Consider the following 22,376-nt stretch of genomic DNA (forward strand, 5'->3'; position numbering starts at 1 on the left):
TGTATTGTACTTATATATTTTTTTTAAAAAGCGCTGCGGAATCTGTTGGGGCTATATAAATAAATATTATTATTATTATTACTGTGCAGCTCCCCAAGGCTACCAGCCGCGCCTGCAGTAGTAGCTTTACATCAAGGAAAAAAAATGAGTTTTATTCCCCCCCGTGAGGCCAGGAGAGGGACGGCAACTAGTTATGTAGCTGGGGAGCCACCATGACTAGTCACGGCTCTCTGCCTATCAGCGCACAGTGAAGGGATAATTGAGAGGTGAGTGGCCTCTCTGCCTGTCAATCCTCCACGTAGAGCGCTGACAGGCCGAGAGAAATCTCGGCCTTGCGCACCAGAATAAAACTCCTTTTTCCCCGATGTAAAGCTACCGCTGCAGATGCGGCTGGTAGCCTCGGGGAGCTGCACAGTAGAGCTATACTGTGCAGCTGGGAGCCAAATCAGCACAATCCTGCTGATTGGTTCACCTTGAAGCATACCTGTCGTTTCAAGTGACATTTTAAAATAAGCTGCGTGTATTATTTTGTGTATGGTATTGTTTAGCAGATTTCTGCTCTGCAATTTGTATTCTTTCGCCTTATTTCACAATCTTTACAAAACATCTATGTACATTGTAGTTATATTTTGTACGGTAATATTTATATGCTACACAATATATAGTTCTTTCTGACAAACATTCTCTATATTTATAATTCTTATTGCCTTGTATGATTAAAAGAAAAAAAATATTTTTTGAGCATTGGGCTCTTCTAGCGGCTTCCTGACGTAGTTACAGAGACTGGGGCCTTAATGAATCCCACCATGTTACTTTGATTGCTGCCCTCCTGCAAGCTTACAGAAATTGTCAGCATCTGAATGAAACTTGAATCTTATGGTTTATAGTTTTTGCAAGCACTGAAATGATTTATCCTTTAATTATGCTTCCCTGGTAACTACATTTTCAGGAATGTATCCTTAAATTGAAGATTTAAGTTGTGTTAAGTGTTTAATTTTAGTCAGCTTTTCTACCATTTTCCTCCTAAATGAACAAGCCCTTGGTGATTAGGATGCTTCATAATTAACATGTCGTAATTAATAGCTCTGCCTGTTTAATGAGAATTTCTCTTCCCTCGATTATGACTGTTCTGGGATCTGGCACAAATCCAGCTTCATACTCATTTTTAATAGTTCTTAGAAATTCAGTCAATTAGAAAGTCAGACTTTTATGAGAAAGGAATGTCACTAAAGGTGAAGATGGCTCGTAAAAGTAAATGCAGCCACTCACGAATGCATCCATGCCTGTTGGTTTTGTCTAGATTTGGGGGGACTGGTAACCACCCTCAATCCATACATTATATCCAGGCCTAAGTCGGGATTCCTTCTGTGTCATGCATGACACTATTGGGTAACACATATGTAAACCATTACCAAATAAAATGTTAAATCTAGTGATGCTGTAGAGCTTGGCTTTATTTTTTGTTTTATTTAGGAAAATAAGACTAGTAAGCGGTTTTATGGCAGGCTTGTAATGAACTTTTTGGATGTATTTTCGTGAGAAGGGGCAGACCAGATTGGTAGACTGAGTGCAGTAGTCCCAATTCCGATAGCTGCCACCTATAACTTGGGTCACACTTAGTCAAACAACCTAGTGATTCCTGCACATTTTTATTTAAAAAAAAAAAGTTTTTGTTAAAAAAAAAAAAGTTTTTGTTAAAAAAAAAAAAGTCATGATTTGACCTTGGCTGTGTATGTGTAAGCTTAACGTGTAGTTATAATTCAGCGCCGTGAAACAACCCTCCTCCATCCAGTGGTAACAATGTGATCTCAGCTGTCCTATTAGACCCGAACTTCCTATGAATCACGGAAGCTCCTTAGACTAGGTTCACACTGCATTTTTTCATCCGTTTCACTGTATCCATTTTTGAACGTTTATAAGACAGAAAAATGTGGTCAACCACGTTTTTGTATGCGCTAAAAAACAATCAGTCGTATAATGTAAGCCAATGGAAAACGGACCCTGGCAGAGGCCGTACAACTGCATCTGTTTTTGCATCTGTTTTTTTCCATAAATCTGAAAAGGACTGCAAAAACATAGTGTGGCCCTAGTCTCAGTCCTAGATTTTCACATTTAATTTCTCATTAGAAAAAGCATTTACCAGATTAGTCCCACAAACTGGAGTTAAATCAAATAGCTACCAAAGCCATAAAGGGCAGAAAGAAATATCCTCTGTGTTGAATTACATTGTGTATACTTCATTTTGTTTCTGATTCCTCAGCATGACAGGGAAGCTGCTAGATTTAGATATGTAGTGTCTCATATATCCCCAAGTCTCTTTGTTGTAACCTTTCCTCTCTCGTACCTAAGCAGGTAAGGAACAAAATGTTTACAAAGCAAGGTGGAATATGTATGAGTGTTCTGTTATCCATTGTCTGGAAACTGGTACAGGGTACGAAAACAAAATAATGAGCAGATGCTTAGTATTCAGTTAGCATTATCTGTTATGCTGAGGACGCGTAAAGCAGGCTTTTTAAAAAGTTATATTTCATGACATTTAGGCACAGATTCTAGCAACATGTTTTAAATCTGATTAGGATCTTGTGAGCAGGAATATCCATTCTATACAAAGTGATTATTGCCTCCTGTATCAGTTCCAGAACTGTATTTAGTTATGATCTGTGTTGTATGCCAGTATACTGTGAACTGTTTTTTTGGCAAGCTCTTTCCAAGATTATAAAAAAGTGTTGACAAATCTCCTGACATCTAGTTAGGAAGCCAATAAAAAACATATTTGTTATATAACTAAAAACAATACTTATAAAATATAATAAAATGCATTCCTATAAAAGTACACATGAGAGAAGGAATATCTTAGTTTGTACCGACTGCCAAGTTAAGGGGTTTTGTGATTCCACATTGTGATCCTCAGTATAGGTCATACCCCATTAATCAACTGATGTTTATAGCAACTGTGTAGCTAAAGACGTTGAATGCAGCCCTAAAGGTTCCTGGAAAACATGGATACAGCTGAGGCTTCCCGTTTTCTCTTCTTTTTTCTTCTTTACTCTGTACAAATTTAGTCCCCAAGTCTTTCCTAATTTTTATGCTTCAAACCTTCCACCATTTTTGTAGTCTTTGGACCTGTTGGACCTGCATTATTTTGCATATGTAGGTTTCATTGTTATGTTCTTGTAAAGTTAAATAATTTTTCATATTGCAGACACATCCGGTAATATCAACCCCTATTGCATTCTTTTGTGTTACTGGCACAAACATTACATACCAACATTACCTACCTACCATTACCTACCAAACATTTAACAATGTTTGTAATTTACAAACATAATAACAAGGATAGTACCCTGAACAGAATCTTGTGATACACCACTTTTTCTTTATTATACTAGTCACAATGACATTTATCATTGTTCTATAGCTGCAATCCACACTTGACTTCAAGGAGCATTTACGTGAACAAGATTACATAAGCGCTCATTGTACTGTTTATGCTTAATTCTTGTTTTTGGGAGTTGATGACATGTTTCTCATTGTTTACCCTTTTCCATTTTTATAGGAGAGCAGAGTGCTTCGGACAGTCCCTCTGTTGGCAGCTTGTCTTCCTGAAGACAAATGTAAAATATTAATAGGTCGGCGTTTTGGAGAAGAAAGGTAAATTCCATTCCTCATCCATACTGACATGAAATATATATATATATATATATATATATATATATATATATATATATATATATATATATATATAATAAATCAGGGCAGGACTGGGACTTAAAATCAGCCCTGGCAATCGAACCCCAGCAGCCCACATACCATATCCTTCCCTTGATATCATGGATAGCGGTGTAAAATACGAGGTGCAGCAAATTCTGCTTCATTTAGCCATGTCCCCGACTACTCCCTTAAACATGTGAACCCCACCATCAGCGCTCACCTCGGCCCGGCTGCCCTGCTCCTGACGTGCTCCGCCAATCAACGAGGGGCCACTGCGACCGGCCGCATCGGCCCCACGTTGATTGGATCGGATTGGATCTGGCCAGCCCAGCGGGCATTTGCCCGCCTTGCCAGATTACCAGTCCAGGCCTGATTTTTTATATATATATATATATATATATATATATATATATATATATATATATATATACACACACACACAGTATTTTCCTGCCTATAAGACTACTTTTTAACCCAGGAAAACTTCTCTAAAGTCAGGGGTCGTCTTATAGGGCGGGTGCTTAAAAACTTCCCCACGGCTGCATCCCCACTTCATGAGGTGGCAATATGGAGGGTAGAGAAAGCTGGCATCCAGGGTATGGAAAAAGGAGATGTGGTAGAGTGAAGCTGTGCCCAGAAAAACACACCTCTTTCACCCATATGTACTAGTATTTTTATTTGGTGTGCATTGGAAGAAGTGTAGTCTTATACGGCTACTATATTAGAAACTCTATGTTTTAACTGGAAAACTTTGAGGTCGTCTTATACGCCGGAAAATACGGTATATATTGAATGAATAGCAATTTTTTATAATTACATGAATAACTGTATTAAAGAGGATGTATCATCAGGTACATCCTCTTTAATCTGAACCGACAGATCGAACGGCGCCGTCACAGGAAAGTTGGTGCCGCGGTCCATTTTTCGGACCGTGGCCCGATTCCTGTGCACTGCGACATTCTATGCATCGGAACTGGCTGGTGTTCAAGCACTGGAGGTAGGCCGTCCCGCCCCCAGTGGGAGGGAATTCCCTCCCCTGTATGACGTGGCTCCATTAGAATGAATGGAGCTGCATCATAGAGGGGAGGGAATTCCCTCCCACTGGGGGCGGCTCGGACGGTTTATAGGGGATCTGTCATTTGATTTGACTCCTAGGAACTGCAGACATGGTTTGATAGCTATTAGGCTATAACAGAAAACTGTACCATTCATGGAGCTGATGGTGGATGCTAAGTGTCTATGAACCAAGGTGCTCAAGTGCTAAAGCCTGGCCACTTGCCCTCAGCTCCCAACCCTTTCTTGATTAACATATAAGGCTCTGTACATCAGTAAAGTAGGGGCTAGAAGGTGAGGGCGAGCAAGGTGCCTGGCTGTTGCACTTGAGTCTTCTGGCTCCACCTTCTTGACCTTTAGCTAAGAAAGACCAACTCCAGGAGAGGTAGATTGCTTTTATACCCTAACAGCTATCCAACAATGTCTTCAGCCCTTAGCAGCAAATAGAGCTGACATGAATTAGTGGAGCTGGATTTAGAATAAAGGAAGCATTTAAAGCACTTCATAGCCAGATTCAACTTTATAGCAGTTCATAGGAAAGATGGTAAAAAGACGTCAATGAATATGACCTAAATATTTAAAATCCATATTTCAGCTTATCTTTACAGTTTCTAAGGATTTGTCTCTCTCTTTAACCTAGATATGAAAGCAGAGTAATCTAGGTTTGAGGTATTGTATATAAGTGTCACGTATAAAGTAAAGTAATGCGTGAACTATTAGTTTAAATTAAATCTGGTAGAATCAATCATGTTGGACATTTAAAGCTCTGAAGATTGCTGATTCTAGTCAAAAGGGAGTACCAGTTATCTTTGGCTTACTGGCACTTGTTGGACTTAGGAGCATTGGGAGGTATACAGAAAACCTATAGGGAATCTATTATAGTGTGGCTGAAAGCTTAAATGCTATGGACCACTTTGAAATGCATTAAAAATGCTTTGTATTCACTGTGGTGCAAAAGCATTTTTACATAGGTCTCTATTAAATATTTAGCTTAATTTCTCTTCTACAGCATTTACACTTTGCTGTGTAAGCTCTATTTTCTCTCTACCACTGTACATTATATGTACAGTGGTAGAGAGCTTATATGTAAGGGGCATAGTGAATTAAGTTGCATATGGATAAATAGCCAGTTGTATGCTCAGTGGATTTTTGGAGTACATTTTAAACTCCTTTCAAAGAGAAATTAGTATTTAAAACAGAGAGTGTAAAAGAAGAAAAGCTATCAGCAAAAAAAAAACAACACTGTATTTCAGTTAAACACTTACAGAGATAGATTCTTCCCTATAATTTGTATTACCTCTTTTTCTTTCCAGATATGGGGCATGTTACCTCAGAGGACAAACTAAAGCTTCACAAAACCTGCCAATGGATTTGGCTTATAATTAAAAAGAATATTAGTAAAGGTTTAAATGCCGAATTGCATTGTTAAGCAGGTTGCTTCCATAAATAATGCAAATTTTGAGTTCTAGAAACAACAGACCCAAGAGCTATTGTTAATTATCGGCTGTTTAATTGCTAATTAACAGTGAGAGGGTCAGTCATTGCCTTAAGCTTGAGGAATGCATAGAATGCTAGAAACCCTCATTAGAAAAGGCCTCCAACTATAATAAATAAATAAATGGCAAATATTTGTTTTAAAACAAGTGAACTTAAATGGGTCATCTGATGAAAAACAACAACAAATGATCCTGGTGTTTCAACAAACTTTCCATACTTCAGTAATACCAATAAATATAAGAAACTTTGCAATGTATTTTTCTCCTCTTCCCATGCTCAATTTCTGCTCCCCCTTCTATACTCATAATTTACTTTGGATATCAGTTCAACAGTCCTGAGAGGGAGGCAAGATAGGCTAGCAGCTTACTGAGGGAATAGGTTACATGCTGCCTGTAGAAATGGGGTAAGAGGGTGCGGGTGCTAGTAGCTGCAGAGTTAGAAGCAAACTGAGAAACTGCAGAGAATCTACAGAAGCTCATGCATATTAGATTTCATCCATGCTTCACGGTAGGGCTAGGCGATATGGCAAAAAATAAAATCTTGTTTTTTTTTTAAACATTACGGACGATTCTCGATTTTATTCTCAATGTTTTGTTTTGTTTTTTGCTAAATCTATCACTATCTGTACCTATCCATACTCTTCCCTGCATTATCCCCCCCAGCTGCCAGTAGCTGTATATACTGTGTTAGTAGAGTGACTGTATAAACAGGACCATAACCAGCACAGTGTACATGGAGGAGACAATATAGAATCTGAATATACTGTGACAGTCTCCTCCATACACAGAGGATTATACGTGTAAGTAAAGAGAGAGTGTGCACAGTGTGTGTGTATATATATATATACATATATATATATATATAAACAGAATAAAAGCTTACTGGTGAACAGACGTAATATCCTGGCTGTGGGGTTCAGCAGGGAAATATGGGCAGCCTCTAAAAGCAAAGTATGGATTTCCCAATGACTGACAAAGGTCTATTACTTGTTCAGGCATTTTAAACACAATTTTTTTCCCCTCCAATTTCTGGCTGGTGATGTTACTGAGAGTAGGCCGGTCATATGGTAATGCAGGGCACTCCTCACAACAATGCAGGGCACACAACAATCACAATTTGCAGGATAAGGGACCTTGTAGAAATATGAAGTGACCATCAACCATCTGGGCATATCGCAAGCAACCATTTGATATCAAACACAACTGCATTCGGTCCATGTTATCGGCCAATATCTAGTATCACCTGGTTCCTATGGGGATATAACCATGATTCTGACATACAGTATGTAAGAGGTGACTTTCCCCAATCATAAATACAGGGTTTGGACACTGCAAATATATCAAAGAAAACTCCAGCTTAATTCATATTATATTTTGTTTCAACTCTTATAACTTACACAATACCTAGGGCCCCTGGAATGTGTTTGAGCTGCAGTGGTGTGAATCTGTGTCCCTAACGTTGTGCCACACATCTATTCACAGAAGAGAGGCCTGTAAAGGCCTGACACCAACAAATGGTCCCTTTGTAATGGTTAGGAACAGGCCGATTCATAGCTCACCTTGTCACTAGGCTTCCTGCAATATCACAATCACAAACCAACATTTTGTTCATGCTGTGTGTCTATTATCCAAATTTTATAGATCTGGTAATGATAATATCCAAATTCCTTCTGCCACGACCGTACACTTTTGACCATATTTAGCTTAGAGAGATGATCTGCAGCCACGGTTTGTGGTTTGAGATTTGACGCTGGTATTATACCACAAACCTTATACTTTTCCGGGGATAAGATATGTAATTCTATCTGTGTGGATGTCATATTGTAGCTAGAGATGAGCGAACCGGGTTCGAATCCATCCGAACCCGAACGTTCGGCATTTGATTAGCGGTGGCTGCTGAACTTGGATAAAGCTCTAAGGTTGTCTGGAAAACATGGATATAGCCAATGACTATATCCATGTTTTCCACATAGCCTTAGGGCTTTATCCAAGTTCAGCAGCCCCTGCTAATCAAATGTTGAAAGTTCGGGTTCGGATCGACTCAAGCATGCTCAAGGTTCGCTCATGAGGAGGAGTTCTCTATAATGATAGTCATAACCTTGTCCCTCCTCCCCCTCAGTACAATCCACATCCCCACTCCCTCCTCAACTTCCATATTAGTCCGAGCCCAACTTCTCCATTCTCTGTATGCCAGCACTTTGAATAATAATCACAATAGAGCCACAGTCTTTCCTTTTGCCACTTGATGTTAAAGATAGGAAATATTAGCTATGCATAATGCATTGTTTTCTCACAACTTTTCTGTATGTACTGTAAATTTTAGAAGCCTTAAATTGTAAATGGTTCTAGTAACATTCCCAGTGATTTTTTTGTGATCTGAACTTTACTTTTTTCGCATTCCTTAGATATTACATGGCGCCACTTCTAAAATGTATTCAGCTCATGAACATGCAGATAGAAGAGATTGGTTGCCCTAGCATACTTAAGCATGGGTTGAGTTATAGTAGAAAAACTTCCAGATAGAAACGATTTGTAGTGTAGATATTTACACTAGTCACGGTGTGCAGTATGCTGATATCCTAAATTAACTGCAGTGTACATGTATCATCCGCTCCACAGACACAGTGGTTTTGCCCTTTCTTTTTGATTTGTTTCCAGTCTGCTAAGTAATCTGCCCTTGGTCATTTCTATTTCTGCAAGTCTGAGATTTACTTTCCAAACTGCATAAGGAGCAGACCTTTAAGACGGAATAATTTGGCAGCTAATGTGCGAACATTTGATGTTTTTTTCCCTTTAAGTGATTGCAGGCAGACATTAAACTGTGAAACTACATGCGTCGCTATTGGATGCCATATCTATGCCATTCCTCGGGCAAACTTTCTCTGGTTTAATGGTACGCTCCTGAAAATGTCATTTTGTTTGTGTCTTAATAAGGCATTACAAGGTGAATGCTGCTGAGATACCATACTCTCCCCCACTCATGCTGCTTAATTCATGTTTTCTTCAGCTCTTTTATATATTACAAAGCCATAAAAGTTTCAGTTTCTACACAGTAGTAAAATGGCAATAGTGTCAGTTAATACTCTAATATTCTGCTATTTCAAACTGAGATTTATATGGCATGACTGTGTTTGTACTATATTGCTCTTGAAACACAGATAAAAGGCCATTTATCAAGGGAAAAAGTTTAGTGCTGGAAAACAGAGGACTGAAGGAAGGAGGAAAGATTGTGCTACAGGGAATGCCCCCTTAATTTTATGTTATTGGAGTAAAGGTAGAAGTTTTTGGTGTCAATTATATATCTGGCCATGTTTGTGAACTAAAATTTTGCTATGAGCAATTTCTAAAATGCTACCTATTTAATTAGAAATATCCATCCCTGAAAAGACGGGGTGAAAATTAATATGGCCACAAAATAATTTCCATACATCTGTATTAAAAAGAAAATGTGCCTAGTTTCTCTTCTACTGCCACCTTGTGTTCACATATACACTCACCGGCCACTTTATTAGGTACACCATGCTAGTAACGGGTTGGACCCCCTTTTGCCTTCAGAACTGCCTCAATTTTTCGTGGCATAGATTCAACAAGGTGCTGGAAGCATTCCTCAGAGATTTTGGTCCATATTGACATGATGGCATCACACAGTTGCCGCAGATTTGTCGGCTGCACATCCATGATGCGAATCTCCCGTTCCACCACATCCCAAAGATGCTCTATTGGATTGAGATCTGGTGACTGTGGGGGCCATTTGAGTACAGTGAACTCATTGTCATGTTCAAGCAGAAATCGAGACTCATCAGACCAAGCAACGTTTTTCCAATCTTCTACTATCCAATGTCAATGAGCTTGTGCAAATTTTAGCCTCAGTTTCCTGTTCTTAGCTGAAAGGAGTGGCACCCGGTGTTGTCTTCTGCTGCTGTAGCCCATCTGCCTCAAAGTTCGACGTACTGTGCGTTCAGAGATGCTCTTCTGCCTACCTTGGTTGTAACGGTTGGCTATCTGAGTCACTGTTGCCTTTCTATCAGCTCGAACCAGTCTGCCCATTCTCCTCTGACCTCTGGCATCAACATGGCATTTCCGCCCACAGAACTGCCCCTCACTGAATGTTTTTTCTTTTTCGGACCATTCTCTGTAAACCCTAGAGATGGTTGTGCGTGAAAATCCCAGTAGATCAGCAGTTTCTGAAATACTCAGACCAGCCCTTCTGGCACCAACAACCATGCCACGTTTAAAGGCACTCAAATCACCTTTCTTCCCCATACTGATGCTCGGTTTGAACTGCAGGAGATTGTCTTGACCATGTCTACATGCCTAAATGCACTGAGTTGCCGCCATGTGATTGGCTGATTAGAAATTAAGTGGTAACGTGCAGTTGGACAGGTGTACCTTATAAAGTGGCCAGTGAGTGTATCTCTTGAAGGAGTCCACTTCCAGTCCCCATGTTTCCGCTCCTAAACAATCTTATAAGCTGATTTATAGCTAGCACAGAGGTCAGCTTTAGTTTGTTTAGGAGAGGAGAGATTATGGCTGGAAAGACTGTTTTTTTTTTTAATAGAACTTCACTGTGGATGAGGCAGAAGCCAGCACTACATGCAGTAGAAGAGAAACTGGGCAAACTTTGTTTTAACAAAGCCCTATGGGAATATGGGAATAAAAAAAAATCAAGTACAAAGCAAGAATATATATATATATATATTGCCAACAGCTGCCATTTCTGACTACCTCCATAATAAAATAGTACTTACAGAACATTACCTAACACTATTTTGGCACTGCTACTGTGCCTGCACAGTCTGGAGTTGCATATTGGCTGTAATGACCAGCTACTGTCCCATTTCGACAATGGAGATCAGAGAAAGTACAAGGAGGATCCAAAGGTAAAAGCAATGGCTTGTTATTTCTGCCGTCAGTAAGCTCACCTTTAGGCTATAGTCCTCCTAACAGCCACTCAAGCTCAATAAAGGCAAGGCATAATATTATAAACGGCCCATTCTACGTTGCTTAATGGTCATTAGAAACAATAAGATTTTTGTTGGTAATTCTCATTAGTGGCTCTACTTTAAAAATCATAAAAGCTGCATGATAAGAAAATGTAGATAGCAATGAGGCATTTACAGTAGGCATGACCGTCATGTACAAGGCTGTTTTACAAGACATATATAATCAAGCATTAGCAGGCCTTTTTGTTGATTTACAGGATGTCATAAATGGTCAGTTGTCGGCCAGTAGTCAACAGAGACTGGGATGACCAGCAGAGCTTCTGTGCTAGATTTCAACAGAATTGGAAGAATGAGTATAGGTTTTTAGGTTGTTTTATGACATTTGGACTTCATATGAATTTTTTTTTTCAAATGGTGAATAACTACTTAATGCTTTTGTTCTGCTGTCTTCTTAATAATAAGGCAAGTTGCACGGTAAAAAAAATCCTCTTTTAAGTATATTCAGCTACTTAGATGAAATTATACATTATTAACATTAGAAATTATGATATAATTTTAAGTTCATTATCTATCCCCATAATAAAGAGATTGCTTTTCTTATTTTTATAGAGCATTTTAGAATCCATTAATAGAGGCTACATACATTATATGAAATAAAAATTATGATTCAATTTTCCAAGAAAATCACTCATTTAGTCCTAATGCACCTAATTACCTTTTATCGGGGCACAACATTGTCTCCAGTGATTACTGGGAATACATTTAATGCATCTTATGACGCATTCTTTTGTACTTACCACAGGGTTGCAGGGTCATTCTTTATTGTATTTATTAACCTTATGTTTTCTTGGTTGGGTTTAGTGTATTTTAATGCACCTGATATTTTCTATAATTGCCAAATATAATTGAGACCATCAATCTATTATTTGGGCATCATGCCAACCCTAAGACTGGGTAATTTTGTGTGTGAAAATATTATGCTTCTATAGAAAGCCCTTTTTTATTCACAGTATCTCACCTTTGCTTTTAGATACCCAGAACTAGCAGCCATTTGCAAGAAACCTGGTACTTTTATCCTTTATCCTGGAGCTGAAGCAGCTAATTTGGAAGAGCTGTCCCTAGAAGACAATCATCACCCACACTCCCTCATCATAATAGATGGCACATGGAGTCAGGCCAAAGACATATTCTACAAAAATTCCCTTTTCCGGCTGCCAAAGCAGGTAAATCAGGCTCATCGTACAATAATATTAGTGCCTACGTGTGTTCCATAGATCGGGTATTTCTTATTTTAGGTATATTTATAGAGTAATGCTATTCATGAATCATGGACAGTAACAAGACAATGACAGACAGTATTCCGGCTTGCTTACACCTAGATTTGACGTTGTCATAACTCTGCACCTTCAGGGATGATTTTGGAAATATTTTTTATGATATGATGAAAAAGCTGTCTGGTAAGTTATAGCAGAAGGGAGCGCTGACACCTGCGCTTTGCTGTAATTTTTATATCATTTTAACCTTTCCTGAACCGTACCGAACAAAGGGGGAAATTAAAAGTGCTTGTTTTATTAAAGATCCACCCTAGCGATTTTTCAAAGAGACTCTGATCAGACAGAATACATAAATTGTACACACCAGATGTCAAACCGGATATATTTGGTAAATTATAGTTTTGTTGAGGTCATGGGGAAGAGGGAACCTATGCCCAGTTGTCGCCGTTCAGGCGTATAACTGTCATCTATCATTTCCTAAGGACACATTTAAATGGCATTTGCTGAGAACAAAATCACTCAGTTGTTGCTTACTTTACGTTCTCGGGACAATTGTTCCCTTTCTGTCAACTATAAAAACACAGATGTAGCGTCGACTTGAGTAGTTGGAGTCATTTTCTTCCAATCTAACAGTGTAACCTTTTGCTCACATTATTGTATGTGAGTGCTTTGTCTTCTACTGTATAGATAATTTTAGCGTTATAATAGAACAGTCATTTGCCGTAAGCCGATAAACATTCAGAAGTGTCAGTGATGTACAGTACATGCTTTTATGTTTATACTTAATTGTGGGATCACCTGCAAAAGGTTACAGTATTATATTCACTGGGTTGTTTTATATGTGTTTACTTTAACCCCTTAAGGTCTGAGACAGTTTTCATTCTTGCGCTTTCGTTTTTTCCTCCTTGTGTTTAAAAGGCCATAGCGTTTGTATTTTTTCACCTACAAATCCACATGCTTATTTTTTGCGCCACTAATTTTACTTTGCAAGGACAGACTTAATTTTTACATAAAATATACTGCCAACCCAGGAAAAATGTATATGCACTGTGAAAGTAAAATGCTTTTTTTTTTTTTTAATTTGGGGGGTGGGGTGTTTGTGTTTGCACCATTCATCCTATGGTAAAACTGACATGTTATATTCGTTCCTCAAGTCGGTACAATTGAAATGATAGGTAACTTTTATTTGATGGCTTTTAAAAAATGTAAATCTTTTAAAAAAAACTAAATGTTCCTTTAAATTGCCCTATTAACATCCTTATAATGCTTTTATCCTTTGGTCTATTGGGCTATGTGAGGTGTAATTTTTTGGTGCCATCATCTGTACTTTCTATCGGTACCTTGTTTGCCTATATGCAACTTTTTGATCACTTTTTATTGCAATTTTTCTGGATTTAATGCGACTAAAAATGCACAATTTTACACTTTGGAATTTTTTTGCGCTTATTTCGTTTACTGTGCATGATGAAGCATATGATAATTTAATAGTTTGGCCGGAGCCGCTCGCTTCACTGTGTGAACTGACAGGGTTTGCGACGGCTGCAATTCATTGAATTTCGGCCGCAGAAAAATGACATGTCAGTTATTTGCGGCCCGCACGGGATCCCGGCCGGAGCGTATACGATGTGTATACGCTCCAGCCGGGGTCCCATTGAAACTAAGGCATCGTTCCACCCTGCTAAAAGTACGGCCGTTGTTGCCGATGGCAACAAGGGCCGTACTTTTATGTAGTGTGAACATAGCCTAATAGTGATTATGTAGGTGTGATAGCTCCAACCCTGCTGATTGGGCAGCACAGAGCATTTCACTTCTGGTTACTTATGGATATGGCACCATAGAATGAACTTTTGACTGATAGGGTCGTAGAGCATGTGATTTCTGGAGACAGCTAAACTGCTTGCTGCATATGTAATTTTTTAACCCCTGATGAACCATGTTTTACAAAAAAGAGACATTACAGATATATACATATAATTATCCATATATGAGGAGTGAGGTCCCTGCTCGCATGCATGAGCTTACATACTATCAAGAGGGGGTTTGAGACAAAATGGCAGAGGGGCAAAGTGCATCATTGTTCTTATGGCCCAGCCATCTTCATAAATAAGGCAGTGCAAGTAAGGGGGGGTGAACCTGTCACCAGCCAATGCCTGCATGCACAGGTCTAAGTGCTTAAATGCTTGGCGTGTGTGTGTGCGCGTAGTGGAGGTGTGTGTGTCTGTGTGTGTGTGTGGGGGGGGGGGGGGGCGTGGTTGAGGGTAGCAGTCAAAATTAGGGAACCTGGTAAGCCTGCTTGAACAAATGTGTTTTGAGGGCACGTTTGAAGCTTTGTGTATTGGAGGTGAGTCTGACAGTCTTGGGTAATGCATTCCATAGAACTGGTGCAGCTCGGGTGATGTCCTGGAGACGGGAGTGAGAGGTGCGGATTAAGGTGGATGTTAGTCTTAAGTCATTATAGGAGCGTAGGGCACGGGTAGGACTGCAGCACTGTGGAGAGCTTTATTGGTGAGCAGGAGGACTTTGTATTGTATCCTGTGTTTAATAGGGAGCCAATGTAGTGTAATTCAGTGTAATTAAAAGTTATGTTTTAATTTTGTGATACGCATCTGTGAACTGATAGATAGACACACCAATAACTACATTTATCAGTAAATGTCTTATTATACATATCTGAAATGTGGCTCTTAAATCCACCAGCTCATCATAACTGTGACAGCTTCCCATGCTACTGTGTTCGTCTGTCCTCTCTAAACTGGATACTATTTGTGCAGGAAAGAGAACAGAGTTGGTGTTCATCCAATATTGGAGACTGGTATGGCTTATCCATGGGCTGTATGAATTGTGCATGATAGGGACAGATGAGGGGTCCCGGCACATAAATCTGAAATACAAGATGGATGCAGGATATTGCTCAGCTGTTTTTGTAACTTCCGTAAAAATGGAGATAGCTATGCTCACGTACAACTGTTTCCTTAACCTTTCCGTATCACTGATTGGAAAACTTCTGTTCTTGGGATGGGTGCACAGGAAGGACCAGAACAAGGTACAGCACATATGTAAATGAGAATGTGTAGTGGCTTTCTTCTCCCCATCTTTAATGTCTCCTGACCTATAACCTCTATAGGGTCCTTTAAGGTGTGTTCACATGGTTATTAAACAACATGAGCTGTTTTGAGCATTCCCCAAAGACACCAATGGGAGCTGAAAACCACATATTTGGGGGTTGTTTTTGACGCTTGTTTGAGGCACTACCTAACCAGTGTGAACGTACCATAAGCCATTCTGTAGCACAAGAAAGACTTTAGAGGTGCAGGGTTTTTCTCACTACTTTTTTTTTTGGAAAGCTGCCACTGCAGTTCCTGAGCTGAAGCCAGATGTGGATGCAGTAGGAAGAAATATACAATTTTCTTTTATATATCCCATGTCTTTGGAATCCACCTATGACTATGTCTCAAAAGACTGAATAAAAAACTGCCACAAATAGGTATGTGTGAAAGCGCCCTCAAAGTTTACTGAGAAAGAAAGAGTTGCCATATTTATCCATGTACAATTCCCTTACCTTCAGCCTATATACTTAGTAGCATTTTCAGTGCTTGAGACATTAAATTCACCAGTAGGTAGACACTTCCATAAGTTACAACTTCTGAAGCGCTTTGATAGCACAGTGTGAATAATTGTCCGCCCCAGAGAAATTTCCCATTTTTCTCTTACTTAGAATGTCTAGCAGCGAGCTCAGTGCATTAGCACAAGCACCTAGCAGCTCTTTCTCCAAGCTTAGGGCAAGACATAGCCTGTTATTTGGACTAAATGTAAGTGTCCTGCTGGTGACCTGACCTTTTGGTGTTTAATCAGGTGTCTGTGAAAAGGTAATATGTAGTCCCTTCCAAACCATGTGTATTTCACCGAGTTCAGAAAGTCATACAGTTTTAGCTATAATTTACAGTAATTTGCATTGTGAAAGCAGACAATGTGTTGATGTACTAATTTTGCAAACCTCACCACCTCCAAAGTTTTTTCAAACAAAACATCCGAGCCACAACCCAGTTTTTAGAAATAATTAGTAAAGTTTATTTGAAACAATTCATTTAGAAACATGATTTAATTGCATATATCCTTAAAATTATACAAGGAGGACAGCACAGAACAAACAACACAACATAGGGAAAGAGAGACTACACGGATCATGCATGTGTCAAAAAAGTAAAATGCATGCTTTGGCCAACTAATTTTGTATGTTTCAAAGTGCCATGTGCATCATGCAATGATAAAAAAGGCGTAGGCAAAGCGTGCTTGTAACATTAGCAGTTAACCACAGAATAAATAAACCAAGAGGAAGAACATGTAAAAATACAAAGTGTATAGATAGAGTAAGCAGTAATGCCCCTATTCCACGAGTCGTTTGAAGGAGCTATTAGCGCTCGTTTGCTCCTCGTTCCCCGCTTGCTGCCGCCGCTATTCAACGCGGCTGCAGCCAGCGGGTGAGTGCGGGAGGGGGCGGCGGGGAGCTGCGGGGGGGCTGCCCGGGGGATCGCTGATCGTCCGGGCAGCCCATAGGATACAGCAGCGCCTGCTGCCGATGCTCCTATTCAACGGAGCGACGGCAGCAGATCGCTGCTATATCAGTCGCTTGTTTTTCAACATGTTGAAAAACAAGCGACTGCAACGATCAGCCGACATGAACGATGTCGGCTGATCGTTGCACTCTATTCCACGGGACGAATATCGTTCGTAGCGGTCGATATCGGCCGAATGCGAACGATATTGCTCCTCTAAACGACCCGTGGAATAGGGCCTTAAGTTAGTAGCTCAAGGTAGCACAGTACATGGTTAAAAGTGCAGACAACATGCCATAGAGCCTTGCAGCTCCCTTACCCACAGAGACACCCCAACGCATGTTTCGGTACGTCCTTCGTCAGGAGGTGCATGATGGGAAGAGAGAGTGGTATTTATGGGATAGTCATCCAATAGGGAACAGTTACAGGCAGTTGCAAGACATGAAACTAATGCCAATTACCAAACACAGGATTGGACTGGTGGTTCCGACGTCGGCGCCATCTTGGGTGAGTCACTGTGGCGCAACGTCCATGGCGTATGACGCCATTTCGTTCTGATCCAATGCAGATGCCTCAACCAAGATGGCCTACAAGAAGTGATGTATGCATGCGCGGAATAGAAAATCCGCATCTGCACTGTGTCAGCCACCAGGGAGTAAGTCTATCTAAAGCCTTTAAATAGATTTGGCAAGCGCATGTGCCGAATAAAACATCGGTGTCTGCGCAGTATAAGCCCTTGGTAAAAAAGATGTATATGGCAATATCGGCGCCTGCGCAATATCTGTAGCGTGACACTTTCACGAGAATATACAGACAAACCTTACACATAATACAGACATAGAGCTCGACTCCGGACCAATACAATCACAAAGTAACCCCTTACTACCATGATACCTTACTCTTAATAAATAAATAAATAAATCCATATGAACATATATTCTCCCCTCAGTAAAATTCCATTCCTAATTGACAGAAACACAATTGCATGTCTAAAAAGTGTTAAAAATCCACATATCGAAAGGTGACAAAGGTGAAAATTAAAGCGCGCAGTGCGGGGTGAAAATGTGAAAAAAGAACACACGTAAACATACAAAACCAAATTTTACATAGAAAATGGAGAAGAGAATATTCATGTAAACATAATTGGTCGATTTATTAGATTGTGAGAAATATGTATATCAAAATCGTGATGTATAATAAAATTGATTGTGGAGAATAGATGTAGGTCATGATATGTAGGATGATAGCAGGGGGACACTGAGGGACACAGGGCACTGCAGGGACACTGAGTATCCCTCTACCATCATCCTCTCCAGCAGCCACAGCCCGCACAGCTCTGGGAGTCGGGGCGTGACATCACCATTTTATCCAGGAAGGGAAGCCTTGATGCAGTAGTAAGTGCAGGGAAAAAAGCTGTTTAAAAGCATTTCCCGTAATAAGTGTATATTGGTGACCTGTATAACTTTTGGGGGGCAATACAATACTTTAATAAAAATTTTTGCCAGACTTCTCCTTTAATACTTTTGAATGTAATGGGTAAGAACTGCTAAAACATAACTGCATTGTATTTTGTTTGTGCCTAGATGTCTGAAAGTCTGCAGGGGTTACAAATAGAGTTTCTCATCATGCAGAAAAGGAATGTACGATTCTTAGCATCTTTATGATCTAGGTTTAAGGTATTGTTTTTTGTCATGTCTTTAAGACGAAAATTGCCAGGGGCAAAGCATGTATTCCAAGGATGCAGATGATGTGTCTACTGAAAAGTTCTGCATGTGTTAATCACACAGTAGGATTAAACCAAGGGAAATAACAATAACAACCATTATCTATAGTATCCTAAATGACACATTGTAACTGAAATACTAGTTACTAGTAAATAAAATATCACAGTGTAATGATATACAAACTGAGTTTCTGAAAGACATCACAGTGAAACCTAGTTCATGTTGTTAAATTCCTATACACAGGAATCAGAAGAGATGAAATGTACAATTTGGTACTTGAGTTAGGGTATGATCACACATAGAATTCCACTTTCCATGTTGCAGAATTGGCTGCATTTTTGTATGCAAATTGCCACCAATCATTGGGATTAATGCCTGCCCAGACTAGCAGAGAATGTCCGCAGTTTTCCCATCCTAAAATCCCTGTAAAATGATTTGCTGTAGATCACACTGCAAAGTACAATGTGGCTTCCTATTGAGAATATTGGTAAAAACATCCCCTCCTTGTCTTCAATACAGATTTTGTCCTGGCTCACCCTATGTATGACACCAACCGTTCTGTGACCCGGCCGTGTAACAAAACGGCCTGCATTGTTCAATGAATAGCAGCCGTACAAAACTGATTCGGTGTGGCGTCAAGGAATCCTAGCCGGAGTGTAAACTATGTGTATACACTCCAGCTGGGATTCAATAGAAGTAAATGCAATGTATTTATTCAATTAATAACATCCGTGTTGCAATCTGCAACAACAGATGTTATTAATTGAATAAAAAGGCCGTGTGAACATATTCTCAAAGACTGCAAACACCGTAGCACAGTTTTTTCCCTGTTTATCTCCTGAATGTAAAGTGAAGCAACTTTCTGAATGGTTTCAGGAAGGAGTAGGGGGTTACATACCAGCTTAAAGTGACTCTATACCCACAATATGACCCCCCCAAACCGCTTGTACCTTCGGATAGCTGCTTTTAATCCAAGATCTGTACTGGGGTCCGTTCGGCAGGTGATGCAGTTATTGTCCTTAAAAACTACTTTTAAACTGGCAGCCCTGTGCCCAACGGCCGGGGCTTAGATTGTATATGCATGAGGCTGGCACACCCTCTCTGTCCCTTCTCCCAGCCCTGTTCATCATTAGGAATGCCCCAGGCAGATTGTCTCCTATTCTCCACCTGTGTGAAAACTGAACATTGGCTGGATCGTTAAGGCACCTGTGCAATGTTCAGACAGGAGAAAATGTTCTAGGGGCATTCCTAATGATGAAGAGGGTGGGGAGGAGGGATGAAGGGGTGGTGCAAAGTTAGGGCACAGATACTCCCCTTGGGCACTGGGCTGCAAGTTTAAAAGTTGTTTTTTAGGACAATAACTGCATCACCTGCCAAACGGACCCCAGGACAGATCTTGGATTAAAAGCAGCTATCCGAAGGTACAAGTGGTTTGGGTTGGTCAGATTGTGGGTACAGAGTCGCTTTAAAGTATGGACAGAAGAGAGAGAAACCCCTGGGAGGCAGCTCATTTGAGTTTTAGATAGGGAGGAAAGCAAACAAAAGGCAACAAGGGTGAATTACATAGGCTGTGTGCTAGTGTACATAGAAAACAGAGCTTATACCTTAACTGTACAACAGAGGTTATATAGAAAGGAAATTAATAAAAACTTATAACCCTATATTAAGAACACAAAATAGGGAGAATACAAAGGTGGTAATTATATTACAGTATGTCTGCTGTGGTAAGTTTTTGTGGCTCACGTGTGTGCCGTTCACTGCAAGACCAGTTAAACAGTCTATCAGTTCTTTCTGCTGGCTTCTCTATCTGTCTAAAAAAATTGCATACATTGCAGACATATGTATGTGATTGTAGAGAACCTGACACTTTTCAGACACAAAGTATAATCCAAAAATGATGAAGACTGCTATCTGTCACCGGTGTAGGATCTCAATGCTGTGCTGAGCAAGCAAGGTCCCTGAAGCAATAGTCTACAGATGCTTTAGATTCCTGCTAAAATAAAGCAAGACTAAAGCTGCATCTTGCGATTTATCCTGGGGTTTGGGGGGATCTGACAGTATCCCACTTTCTCCTGTATTAACATTATGGGTTATCTGTCCCCTTGTTTGTGCAGCCCTATTAAAATGTAGCATTTAGCTGGGACAAACCTGCTCATTTCAGCAGTCTCTCTGTTATCTGTGAAGAGTTTAGTGTTTGATGTGAGCTTGGAGCCCAGCATATTCATGAGCTGTGCACGCCAACTCCTGCCACAGATAGATGGCTTTATCACTGTTACTGTGCAGAGGGAGAAAGCTGTCAATCGGTGGGTGGGCAAGTGAAAACCATATCTCATGAATATGCTGAACTCCTGCCTCACAGCGCTGTTCATTACACTATGAGGGAGATTCCTCAAACATGGTGTAAAGTGAAACTGGCTCAGTTGCCCCTAGCAACCAATCAGATTCCACCTTTCATTTTCCAAAGAGTCTGTGGGGAATGAAAAGTGGAATCTGATTGGTTGCTAGGGGCAACTGAGCCAGCGCTACTGTACACCATGTTTGATAAATCTCCCCCTATGTGTTTAATAAAACTTCAGCATATTCCCAGATAGCAGACACAATGCTGAAATCAGATTATCTGTCACTACTTTATTCTACCCTCATATAGGGCATTGTAAACATAGTGACACATTCACTTTAACCTAAGGCTTGCAGTACTTAAAAGGGTTGTCTAGGGACATAACATTTCTTACAAATGGCTGAGAAAGCATCAGGAAAAAAAAATCATACTCACATACCGTGATCCCCCCACTGCCATTCTGATACCTTGCAGATGCCACTATTCACCACATCCTGGTTCTTGTGGAGTGTTGTCTCACCGGGATTTGTCTGCTTAGTCAGTCACTGCACAATTTACAAGGGCGCAGGGAACTTTAAATGATGTGAACCTGTGTTTGGCTTCTGGATTGTTGAGTTTGACTCCATTAGCAGAACATAGACTGCCATTTATAGTGGTTTGTATTGGGCCTTTGGAGCTGCACAGAATAACTAAAACACAGCTGGATAAACCTCCCAATGTTTTCTAAAAGGCAATGGGAAAGTTGTGCTCCCTGGGACTTTCATACTCATATGGTCCTACTTGTAAAGTTGGTGTTTCTGATTCAGGGATTGTTTATGGTTCTTTATTATTCACTGTACTTTGAGTGCTTGGATATGTGTAAATATTGATGTGCTTACAGCACTTTTTTTTTCTTTTCTGTTATTGCGCTTCAAAATGAAATTGCACTATGGTGTATCATCCCAGACGATGCTAAAGTCTCGATCATGCATTTTTTAGCACATTTCCATTAACAGTCTCTCTTTACTGTAATAAAAAAAGAAAGTATATTCAATACAAATGCACTCTTTCTGGTTAAGATTTTTGTTCCCTGGTGAAATAGCAAGATGCTGTGTACTCAGCAAATGAATGCATTTCATGGTATATTGATAAAAAAGTATGTAAAATCTGAGCCGACTGTACATTAGAAAAATACTCAGTAAAATGGAATGTCCACAACATTTTCATTTTTAGGGTACAAACACACACACCGTATACGCAGCAGATAAGCAGCAGATCTGCAGCAGATTTGATGGTGCAGATTTG

At 39.9% G+C, this 22,376-nt stretch overlaps 1 protein-coding gene across 7 annotated transcripts in view; it reads left to right on the forward strand.

Annotated features, from left to right (window-relative positions):
- The window catches only part of DTWD2 (DTW domain containing 2), a 176,870-nt gene that overhangs the window by 106,426 nt on the left and 48,068 nt on the right, over positions 1–22,376 (forward strand). For all 7 annotated transcript variants that reach the window (XM_069964574.1, XM_069964569.1, XM_069964575.1 and 4 more), the window contains 2 exons: positions 3,557–3,651; positions 12,234–12,426. In XM_069964574.1, coding sequence (XP_069820675.1) covers positions 3,557–3,651; positions 12,234–12,426 — 288 coding nt within the window. The remainder of the gene's footprint in view (positions 1–3,556; positions 3,652–12,233; positions 12,427–22,376) is intronic.

This window comes from Dendropsophus ebraccatus, chromosome 3 (assembly GCF_027789765.1).
Source record: "Dendropsophus ebraccatus isolate aDenEbr1 chromosome 3, aDenEbr1.pat, whole genome shotgun sequence".
In the NCBI taxonomy this organism is placed as follows: domain Eukaryota; kingdom Metazoa; phylum Chordata; class Amphibia; order Anura; family Hylidae; genus Dendropsophus; species Dendropsophus ebraccatus.